This window comes from Rhea pennata, chromosome 5 (assembly GCF_028389875.1).
Source record: "Rhea pennata isolate bPtePen1 chromosome 5, bPtePen1.pri, whole genome shotgun sequence".
In the NCBI taxonomy this organism is placed as follows: Eukaryota; Metazoa; Chordata; class Aves; order Rheiformes; family Rheidae; genus Rhea; species Rhea pennata.
In genome coordinates, this window is record NC_084667.1 from 37604327 (window position 1) to 37616509 (window position 12183).

Genomic DNA, 12183 nt, shown 5'->3' on the forward strand with positions numbered 1-12183 from the left:
TAGAGGAAGAAAATATGCAACAAGTTTTATTCAGCATTAAGTCCACCAGCACAAAGATTACAGGAAATAGAAAGTGCATTAATAAAAGCTAGTCTTTACCAAAAAGAAAATATATTATTGATTCAAAATATCTTACACTTGAATGATGTAATAACTTATTCTGGGCATCTACTGATTAAGAGAAAGATCAAGAGACTGGCTGCTTCACAGGGAAATTAACTTCTCAGTTATAGTCTGAGAATTTAATAGAGATCACTGAGTCCAGCAGTCTTCCTCGCTTTCTGCATTAATGCCCTCAGCTGGAACTGCTTGCGAGACAGAAGACGTACATGCTGCAGAAAGGAAAAAAGAAAAAAAAAGGATAGCTACCAACTGGAAAAGCTCTGAAACAATATTTATGTCTTTTTTTTTTCTTTAAGTACCAAATGTATTAATTCATGGCATTTTCTTGGTTTAGGATAACCTTTGTAAGTGGCTACCAAATACAATCATTACAGTACCTTTTTAGTGATTTTAATAATTAACTCTTAACATATCCTTAACAAAGAGAAAAATAACATGTACTTCAGGGTGAACTGAAGTCAAAAGTCTAACGTACTCCTGCAGGAGAGGGAACAGTTCTTTTAACAGCAGACATATTTAACTAGCAAGCTATATAAGGAAATAATTTGTCTCAGTGCATTGCACACTGGACATTAAAAGCAAAGCTGAAGTGGTAAACCTTGGGGAACTTGAATTATTATAAAAAGGAGGAACTGGTAACGTTCTTTACCGGATGCCCCCAGGGCAGACTGTGACATTTTTGAACACTACTCTTTTCAGATTCAGTAGCAATATTTATTACTGTTATGGAAAAAAATTATGAACTTTAATTCCAAGTATTTTTAATATTTTCAAAATAGCTGCAGATTTGTATTCTATGTTCACAGTGGGCAGCATAAAACCAGATTATTAGATCTGACACAATGAAAACTTTTAGCACTAAGAACAGCAGAGAAACGGAATAAATTGTCTAGAAAGACCTCTGTTAGAGATACAAAACTAGCTGTCTTTGAAGTCTCTCTCTGCTTTATTTCTTTCCTGTGATTCTAACACTCTCAACTGACTGCATCAGTAAAGGCATCCACAGACTGCAAATGAACAGCTGACCGAATTTTGTAGTCACCCTTAAAATAAGCTTTCCTTTGGACTTGTGTCCTAATCTTGGAGAAATTTATGTTGACACTGTTGCACCTGTTCTAATGAAAAATGACTTCATGTCTGTAATGCTTTTAAACTGTTCCTTTATCTTAATTCTGGAATTCCTCTTCTAAAACTTATGTTTCAACATATAAGTATTTCTGTACTTACCAGCCCCCCTTCAGGGAACAAAGCACTAAGATTAATAGGCTGAACCAAGTTCAAGCTATTTAAAATGCCTCTAGAAGCCTACCTTTAAAAAGACATCTAGATCTATCACTCCCCGTCTCAATGCTTCCCCAAGGTAAAAGATGGTGTCCTCAATGGCATTTTCCTCTGCATATAAGTTCAGGATCTGCTTGTAAAGCGGTGCTGTAGGAATGATAACTTCATCTATATCGTTATTTTCTGACTGACTTTCCATCTTTTCTAAGGCAGAACTGAGCTCTTCATCCTTCTTCTTGAGAAGTTCAATGTTCTTGTCGACTTCAGCCTGTAAACATTTAAGATATTTATTTCATAGTTCATAAGAGCTGAATGTCTTCCTGTTACACCACTGTTAAGATAAAAGATTTTTTAGAAATGCTGTCTCATTCTTCTCTTCTCTAGCCATCTCATTATGATTTTACAAAAGAAAGAGCTACAATTCTATAGGTTTGGGACACTTCCATTTAAAAAGTAAAAGCTGTCTTAGGCCATAATGTCAATCCATTACTAAGTTACAGTTTTACAAAGAAACTGTGACTAAAATCCGTGCCTCTGTACTAAGGCACTGCAAAGCTCTCCAGCGCTGTCACATATTATTATCTAGAAACTGAGACACAATCATGACAAGCTCTCAATACTACTGACATCATCTTTCTCGGGAATGATGAGGAAAAATATCAGTGCTGTTCCTCTACTATTGAACAATGATACCTGTAAGAGACAGAATGTCTTTTGGGGTCACTGCTATTTCTGACCTTCTACTTGAACAAACGTACCTCAATCTAAAAAGAGAATAGATATTTTTAAAGCAATATGCCGAAAGTGTTGATATTTGTATCATACTTAATATGAATTAATTACATGCTTCTGTTCCTTACTAAAAATGCTCAGATATGGAGCTTTGTTTCATCTTAGCTTACCACTTCCTGATCCAGGCGAGTTACCATCTCTTCCAATTTCTGGTGTCCTTTCTTCAAGTCTTCTTCTGTCCTTTTCAAGGCATTGAGTTCAGCTTGTGCACGATCCATTTCTTCTTTCATTCGCCATCTCAATTTGTCACTGACAGCTGAAATAAGGGAAGCTCGAATAGTATCCTCACTGATGGTCCCATCTCTACTGGGTCCTGTCCAATAAAATGCACAAACAAAAATTAACTGTCTGCCTTGTCTTTGACATAGGCCTGTTTGAAAAAGGGGGATAAGTTCATCTATCTACTTTATAAGATAATAAAATAAATTGTTTTCCATAATGGTTTTCACATGCAATGAAGAGGCCACAGTGAGACACAACCCCATTCATTCCCTTTATTATAACTCCACCACCACCTAATTCCCATATATGCAACATTCCTTTAATTTAAAAATGGGCTGGCCATCTCCCTAAAATTCTACAAATATTATGAGTTAGAATCTTTAAAAGACAACTGAATTTCTAGTAGATGCTAGAGGAATTAGCACATACACATGTTCAACCATGATTAATTTTACAGCTGGCTTAAGACATTGAATTTGCCTGTAGGTATCCTAATTTTGAGGCTTACCGATTATGCTGTTCATTAAGGTTAATTAAAAATAAATGTACACTAACAAAGCTACAAAAAATGACAATAAAAAAAGAAGTCAACTCATTGTCCTTTTGCATTTATGAAAATGCAAGAACAGTATTAAAAAAGCTACAACATGATCTACGCTTCCCAGTTGGTTTCACAATTGTCATTATCATTCAGCCACTCTGGGGCAAAGGATGGGAGGACATTAAAAAAAAAGAAAAAAAGTTAATATAGACTATTCATCGTTTTAGTCAGGCAATCTTCCTTTTACATGTAGCATTTATTTAAGATTATATGACAGAGAAAGGCATGTCAATCAATCACTATTAGTATATGGTTTATAGAAACATTCTAGCAGACTAAAATCAGATGGTACATTTTTGTAGGTACATATTCAGTGTCACATTAAATTTCTTTATATTAATATATTTATTTCTTTATATCTAAACTTTTAAAAGATGATATCTTAACTTGAGATGGGGAAGAACAGAAGAAGAGTGGTCTATAAAATAAGTTAAAGGCACCCATGAATAGTCTGCAACTATTCTTCCTGTCTAAAATACTTGTTTCGTGTTAGCTGAACAAAGAGTATCAGTTACAAACAGAGATTCCGCAAAATTAATTACATCATTTGATTCTAAAAAAACCTGACAATAGCTATTTTAGGTAAAAATAATAAAAGCATGATGATATACAGTTTGACTGCAGGCATAGTAATTTGCAAGTTTCACTTGGTTCATCATACCCAAAAACTTAAAATAGTGATGGAAATGCCCCCATTTGATCTAATTTATATTTAAGCCATTCACCCTGATGCCAGTAAACAAGACTCTTGGCAATATTTTGTCATCTACTGTAATCAGCAACAAAAGCTGTCAAATGGTACCACATATAAAACCAGAAATTTATCATCACTGCTTCTGTGAGAAGGAGAAAAGGACAGTGTTTCTTAAATTGAGGAGTAAAACTTAATCCAGTCAACCTTAAACCATCGAGGACAAAGAATTTATTGACTGTTTAGGACATCTCATATAAGACAGTCAGCTGTAAATCTACATGTTCCTAACAAAAAAAGAAAGATTAGATTTCACTTCAAAAAAATAGCATTAACATGATTTCAGTTACTGTTTTCTTTACACAATGAATTATTTTACCAGGCAAAGCCACAACCAGCGATCAGTTCTTTTTTTTTTTTTCCTAATATCTTTCACTCTGGAAGGTTTAGGCAAAGCTCAATTGAACAATAAAGTAGGAGAGAGGAAAGAAAGTTACAGCATGCCTAACACAATGAAACTTCAGACAAAAAGTGACAGCAAATAGAAAAGAGCTCTCTGCACATGTAAGGGATCATTTAAAGATAGCTGAATTAGATTCTATATGGCTTCTTAAAGAGCATGAACTCTTAGCATTTTCTGTCACTTCCATATTTAGCCCAGCTTGGGGAAGACTGTATGACACACCGTCATTAAATCCAGAGAGCAGTGAAACCATTACCTTCATACCGAGCCTTAACCTTTACCAGGCAGGGTCTGGTTTCAGAAGTGACCTTGCTAAAGCAACAAACTAGTAACTGAATCAAAAAGGTAATTAATTGCAGAAAGGGAAAAAAAAAAAAAAAAAAAAAAAAAAAAAGAACTGAAGGATTTTTTGAAAAACTGGATATTAATAAAAACTCAAGCTACTCTGAATAAATATTTTCATTCAATGCAAATGAAGCTCACTAAAGGAACCCCCCCGACACACAGTTCCTAATATCCTCCTAAATAAACTATGAAAAATTATAGCACAATAACAGAAGAAAAGAATTTATATAAAAAAACACTTGTAGTTGAAAGGAAACAGTTTACTATAAATACACTGAATGATTAAAGATCCATCTTTCTTTGCATTTCATTTGGCACAGAGATAAACCAAATCTGGCAGGTGTGTGACTTTTATCCAGCTGCAACAAATGAACTAGTCTAATGTTAAACTGCCACTAGAAAAATCTGCTGTTATAATGTTATAGCAGATGATTTAACCCAGGAGCTGTGAAAAGTGTGTGATACTGGCAGATACTCTAACCCTGTTCATCTTCAGTGGCAATGAAAAGGAGGGAAAAAAATGAAATAGGACTCAACTGTATTTTGAATTAATTCTGTACTACATAAAAGCAAAAGCAGATCTGTTTGTGAGAGAGACTGCAGAAAGCTGATATTCCCTAGGAATGTTCTTAACACCTTACTGCATGACTGACAATGAGAGCCAGGGGGGACTATCAATCTCAAGGACCAAACAACAGCTCCCTAGCACTGGGTACTGTTTAAGCTATATATCTGGGACAGCAGCTTTCTTGTATCATGCATGGTGACAGACAGATACACCTCAAAGGGGAGATGACCACCAAAATGGTCAATGACTTCCTGAATTAGAAAAGCCTTTTCTGAAAGTTGAAAGAATTTCAACACAAAGAATGAGATCAGGCACAAGAAGAGTGCAATGTGTCATTGTTTGTAAATTTTATAACAACTTGAATATTTTGAGAGTAAACACAGCTAGCTTCCTTTCCAAAGCTGTGAGTTTGTTTTGTTCCCAGAGGGGTGAATGAAAATCTCAAAATACAGTTCTAGAGGGAAGAATGTGCATGAATAACTGGGAGTTTGCACAGGAAATTAAGAACCTACACCTGCACTTTTAATTATGGTGCAAGAGATAACAGATGATGGACATTCTGAACAATGTCATGGAAGGGTCTGCACCCAACCTATACTGCTGCTCCAAATGGACTATCACTCCACTTCAATTTGCTACACTACCTTTCTACTTAGTTAGAAGATCTATTTCACTGGTTCCCAATCCCATATACACGCTTACACTAAGTGAGGCACAGAGGAGAAACCAGACTAATGCATTTTGCCAACACCTGGTGACCGAGCAGCAGACTGATAAGAGTCTAGATAGTGATCTACATGATCAAGATTTCATCTTGGATAAGACTCTAGACTGCTTCCTGCTGAAGGGAAGAAGGAAGGAAGGAACAGGGAACATTCAGAAGGAAGAGTGAAGAAGCAGGAAGAAATTCAGTAACAATGCAGCTCACTCCCAAAGCTTTGAAAACCTCTGTTCTGGATGGCTAGGTCTTCTGCAGTAAAGTAGATCCAGCAGATGACTAAATAAGGGAAAAAAAAAATTTTTATAAACCAAAATCATGAACAATAGTGATACAGTCAAAAAAATCACTTATGTTCAAAAGCTGTAGAAACAAAAAAGGTGGTATACGCACCATTCTTCAAACTATTCATAGAGCACACACAAAGTGCTATAAAAACAGGAATTTACCATGTTCCTGATGGAATAAAAATATAACGGAAAGTTTTTTTTTCCATAAAATGAGCAAAAATGTTAGAAACAGCATTCTGTTTCTCCTTCGAGTTACAAATATTGTTTCGTTAAATGTCAGTATTTTGGAAGGTCAGATTACAAACAAAACAATCCTTTTTCTCATTTTTTTCCTTACATACAATTTTTGATAGGAAACTTCACTTCAAAGAAATATTTTCAAAGTTACTCACCAACAGTAGTCACAGGGGGCTGAGAAGGGTAGTGCTGAACACTAGTTGTTGCTGGAAATGGAACACCAGCTGGATAAGGATAGCTTGGATAACTGTTTTGACAAAGAAAGATATGCTCAAGTTAGGTAAATATTTGTAAAATATCAACCACATGTTAGTTCTACATTACCTTGTTAAACATTTATTTATGTTTTAAGATGACATCATTTTATCTTAGTCCCTATCTGGTTATTTCCTGGACAAGCATTTGGATCATTTCAAATGATCCAAAAATGACTGAAAAGAATCACTTAAACAAACGTCATTCTAAAAACCAAAAATGCCAAAACACACTATTCAAGCTATTAGTTGACAAAGAGCAATTTCAATTCTAATAATTTTTAACAACAGTAAGACAACTGCTAAACTGCTTTACATAAACATAAAAGCATTGTCCAAAATACTGCCACAAGGTGGAACTTCTCCAGAAATTCTCGGCCCTGCTCTGAGAGATGAAGCGAAGCTAATTATTTATTTGTTCAGTGAGACAATTGTCAGATGGGACATAACATCACAGTCTACAGAACCTTCTTTACTGTCACAGTAGAAACTACTACATTAAGTACAAAATATATTTACTGTAAAACAAAATAAGGACTCGAATCAGTCAGCAACAGACCAATAAACCTCTGTTTATTGCAGAGGTAAACAAAATATTCCACAAAAAATAGACTGATTTTATTATGGAATAGATAAAAAATATGCATATTCTATGCACTTCTGGAAAACTGTAAATTAATAGTAAGTTCTTACAACTTGCCTTTCAATGTTCACAGGTTATGGTATTTTATTAAAATATTTCTATTATTATTCACTTTCGTACAGACATTAAAAGCACTTTAGATAAATGCATTTAGGGGGAAAACACATTAAGGCTTGTCATAAGAAGTTATCAAAATCTCTTTCACTCCTTAAAAAAAAACTTGTCTGTGTGCGCGCACCTGTATGTATCTCTCATATATAGAGAGATTAAAAAAACCTAAATGCTTACAAATCCTTATATCAGCATTGTATACCACAGCAACTCCTCATACGCTCCACAGCATCAAGTCATAAGAACGATACTAACAAAAAAAATCATTATGTGGAAAATTCATAGATACACACCAGAAAGCAGCTATCAGCTTCCTACAACTTGCTAAGACAGCCCTGCAAGTCTTTTTGAAAATCTTTATTCCAAATAATTATGTAGCATGCTTAAAGTTTTGTTTTCTATTAATAAAGAAAATATGGAAATCATTGTGTGCCCTTCAGCTTCTCAGCGTGCTCTGAATTAAGTCCAGAGTGCTTATGATTTATACTGGAGGCAATTTCCTAGCATCTGAATCTAAGCAGAATGCTTTGAATACAATGAAAACAAACATTAAAAATGGAATACAGGCAGTGCAACTCTACATGAAAACACAAGACTCATTTTGGTTAGTTATTTAAAAGGCACTTTTTTTAGATTATTAGATATTTTAAACCATTTAAATTACATATTTAAAAAACAAAACCTAAAAAGGTAAACGTTACTACACTTCTGAAAATGTCTCTTGTTCTTTCAGTTCTTTCAGTTGGTCTTTATTTAAATTGCCCTTACAATATAAAGCTATGTCTTTTGGGTTAAAGTTGACTTCCTGCCACTAAGAATCACAAAAAACATCTAAAAATACTTTAAAAATTATATCTTTCTTGGCAATTTTGAGAGCATCCACATGAAATCCTTCAAGTTAAATATTTCTTCTAAATTTTCTAGAAAATAATCACTGATATTTCATTAACAATTCAACAACTATCTTCTGTATCAAATTTACTTATACACAATACTGGGTGATAATCTCAAATTAAAAAAAATGATACCCAGAGTAAATCCAATTAGTCAATCTTTTAGAATGGAGATTATAACACAGCATTGAACAGACTTTGCTAAAAACTGGAACATGAATGGTCAGTGTATAGGCCAAACTGATGTATAAACTGATTTTCTTCTAATGTTGCAAGAACGTTACGGAAACTTCTATAACTATTACTAGAACCTATTTTACAGTGACTCAATTTCAGTTTTTAATGCCTATGAAACAACATCTAGCATAGGGAAGAAGAAAACAAGTCACAGTTCATATTAATACAGTAGCTGTTTTGTCCAATATTTTTACTTGCTAATTACCCGAAACTGAAAATACTATTAAAAAAATTGTAGGTGTACATATCTCTTTATAGCGTGAAAATATATCAACCTTATAAAAAACTAATCCTGTACACAAGTGAAGCAAGGAGTTAAGTTCTAGGAGTTAAGTACTTCCTAAACATATTTATTGCCCAAGTATCTTACATTTGAAGCAAGTGGCACTAAACAGGCTAACCTTGCTCCAATTTTTCTTTTTTCTATTGACAAGAATTCAGTTTGCATTTTTAAATAAACTATTAACATAACTTTTATACTATAAATCCCCAAATCAAAATCGCACCATAAGAAAATACAAGTAAGACTGAATTCCATTCAGTGACATCTTCTACTTCGTAAATGATGATGCTTGAAAGCAGTTCTTACCTTGGGTTAGGAGTATGTCCTGGTGGATAGGAAGCAATTCCACTTGGCATGCCCGGTATGTAGGAAGCTAAATAACATAACAATTTTGTATATTTCTACTTCTCAAAAGTTTACTATACGGGAAGACCACACAAGTGGGATGCATTAATACTGTGGTCAAATGTTTTTCAAAATATTATTGAACAATGAATACAGTGTAAAAGAATTAAGTATCAACAGCAAGAAAAGTCATTCCAAGCCAACAATATGCACCCTGCGTCCCCTAACGCAATCACTTATCACAGCACTCACAGATGTCTCCCATGCTCCATTCGTGCAGCTTGCCAAGAGGGCATTTATGAAAAGGTTTGTTCAGAGCTCTCTGTGCCAGCCAGCCAAGACAGCTGCTTCGCCTCAAGACAAAAAGGGCTACACTGTAGCTGATGTTTCCTCCACGTGTTGACCCATTAGAATCTTTTCTCTATATCCAAGTATATTTTCACAAAACTTCAGCAAACTTTGCATTTCTGAAGATTTTTTCTCTCTCTATGTCAACTTTGGTTGAATCTGGTCAGCACTTTTAGGAATGTAGTTTTTTTGGTTGGTTGGTTGGTTCGTTGGTTTTTTTGGAGGGAGAGAGTGAGAATGGACAATTCAATTATACATTCCTTTAGTACAGCAGGCTAAAACATCTTTGACTACATATTTATCTTTTCTTAATTGTTACTTTAAATATAAATTAGGCTCTGAATAAAAATAATTTCAGTTTAAAAATGCATGCTCAGGTAACGTTAATCTTGAAATCTGGACACATAAGAAAAAGTATCTGCAGCAAGTGAACTGAAAAAGTTGGCACGTTGTTAATGACATACCTGAAGAGCTTCTCTTTTGCCTTTTACACAACAACTTGGGGGGGGGGGGGGACGACTTTCCAATGTAGCCATTATTCTCTACTCTCTGAATGAATATGTAATTTAAGTACCTTCAGAGTAGCTGGGCTTCTCAACAGCTGATTAGCCATTTAACAATCCGTTCATGTTCTTATCCAGCAGTTTCTGCTATTTAAAGGTTATACTTTTTAAAAACTTTTATCAGTGCATATAAATATCTAAGGCTTTAACACAGCCCTATCAGTTTTCTTTTTAGAAATCTTATAATTTTATTATAAAAATAATATTTACCAATACTTGAATATACTTACTACATATTTATACTAATTTCAAGAATGTTATAAATAAGCTTTAAAAGCCAAGTTACTTTCATCCTTGAATGTTTTCAAATGATCAGTTTTTTAAAATAATTGTATGCTTCATTTCTTAAATGGCCTATCAGGAACTTAAAAAGAAGACTAAATATCAAGGAAAAAATGATTACACCAGAATACCCAAGTAGCTATTAAAAAATGTGAAAAATCTGAAACAGTTTCGCTAAAATTACTTTTCAATTATAGTAGCCTTGAATATGACTTGCGATTACAGAAGTATAAAATAATGTGATCTTTTAGTGGATGATCCTTCCTTAAATTACAATACGGGTCACAAACTGTAGTAAACTATACTTGTACTGACACCCACTGTTCTTGAAAATTAGAGCAGTTCACGTTTGTCAAATCATCAGTTGTACTATTATCAGTTTCAGTTGTACTATTAGAATAAAAGCCATATTTCAATAGAAAATAGATATAGCCTTAAAAATAAAAAAAACCCAAAACCCACAACATCTAACCACAAATGCTGTGGTTAGATGTACTACTATTAAGCAGGCCACAACTAATCTGCTTCTTCTGGCTCCCCCTCCGAGTCTTGGCTTGGCTTTATCTCATCTACTGTCTTTTTCCCATTGCATGTAGAGTCTTCTCTTGAATTTTCTCTCTTTTTTCTCTACCTACCTACCCCTATTCCTTAAAGTAAGATGCTCCCAAAAGTTTAAATAAAAGCCTTGGGATCGTTTGCAAGAAAACAAGAATGGGTGCCAAATCAGAGTACCAAATCAACAGAGAAATCTGAAAAATTATGATACTGGGGGTTTTCTTCACTTTCAGATAGCAGTTATTAAAAATCCAAACAGGTGACTGTGTGTGGGACATCAAAATAGTATTCTTTTGAGCATGAAGTCAATGGTTTTAGAAAGCTGCTAACAGATGGATTTGTATTATCAGAATGAAAAAAAAATTGAAGCAGTTACCTTAAAGGGCTCTTCTCAAGGATACCTCTGAATGTTGACAGGTTACTGATATATACATACATACACACACATACACACACACGCACAATACATCTTTCCCCTTCCAAAAGCCAGATAACACACACTATTTTTACAGCATAGTTCAAAAAGCTGAAGTATGGCACAGGTGAATTCATCAGCCATCAAAATACAAAGCCACAACAGAGTAGAGTGTATCATTTGTCAACAAACTATGCAGAGCAATGGTAAACTCTGGAATATTTATATGAGTATTTGTAGAAATCGGTAGTCACATCCACTTACTAGTTGGTGGGCCTGTTGCCTGATATGGTGGGTAGGCTGCTGAAATGGTAGGCCGAGAAAAGACTGGCGGTTCCTCACCAAACACCACAATCATAACCTGAATCAGTTCTAGTAAGTCTGACTGGGGCTGTAAGAGTAAGCAAATCAGAAGTTGTTGATTTCTGGTAATGGACATTTTAAGAGACTATAAATAACATAACAATACCAGCTCTCAAAAGCCACCTTTTTACATATATGTATGTGCATATATACATATACACATACATCTATATTTATATACACACACATGCTTAACTTCTGTTACAGACTGCTTTATAGATTCCAATCTATAGCAAAATACAGCTAGAGCAGCGTCACACAAAGAATAAAGGAGGGTAATACATGGGTCCATACCAACTGCAGGACAATGCATGACTGAAGATAATTGTGCAATGATGCATTATAATAGTATTTTAAAAATTTAATCAGCTCTCCATTATGAAAATAAAGGTACCAATAACTGAGTTTTCAGACATTTCAAGGTTGTACAACATGTAGCTTTTGCTCAAGTTCAGAACACTACAATAGGAAAAAAATCTCCACATCCACCTTCTGCCAGGGAAGAAGGCCTATGCTGCACTGTTTAATCAGACAAGCTGTCACTAAGGACAATTAAACAA

General features: G+C 34.5%; 1 protein-coding gene across 1 annotated transcript in view; it reads right to left on the reverse strand.

The window, feature by feature from the left end:
• Nucleotides 1-12183, reverse strand: part of TSG101 (tumor susceptibility 101) — a 17735-nt gene continuing 5552 nt past the window's right edge. The window contains exons 5-10 of the mRNA XM_062576320.1: nt 11525-11651; nt 9059-9125; nt 6487-6578; nt 2307-2509; nt 1433-1672; nt 1-332 (exon numbers count right to left, since the gene is read on the reverse strand). Of these exons, the coding sequence (XP_062432304.1) occupies nt 243-332; nt 1433-1672; nt 2307-2509; nt 6487-6578; nt 9059-9125; nt 11525-11651 (819 nt within the window). The 3' untranslated portion in view covers nt 1-242. The remainder of the gene's footprint in view (nt 333-1432; nt 1673-2306; nt 2510-6486; nt 6579-9058; nt 9126-11524; nt 11652-12183) is intronic.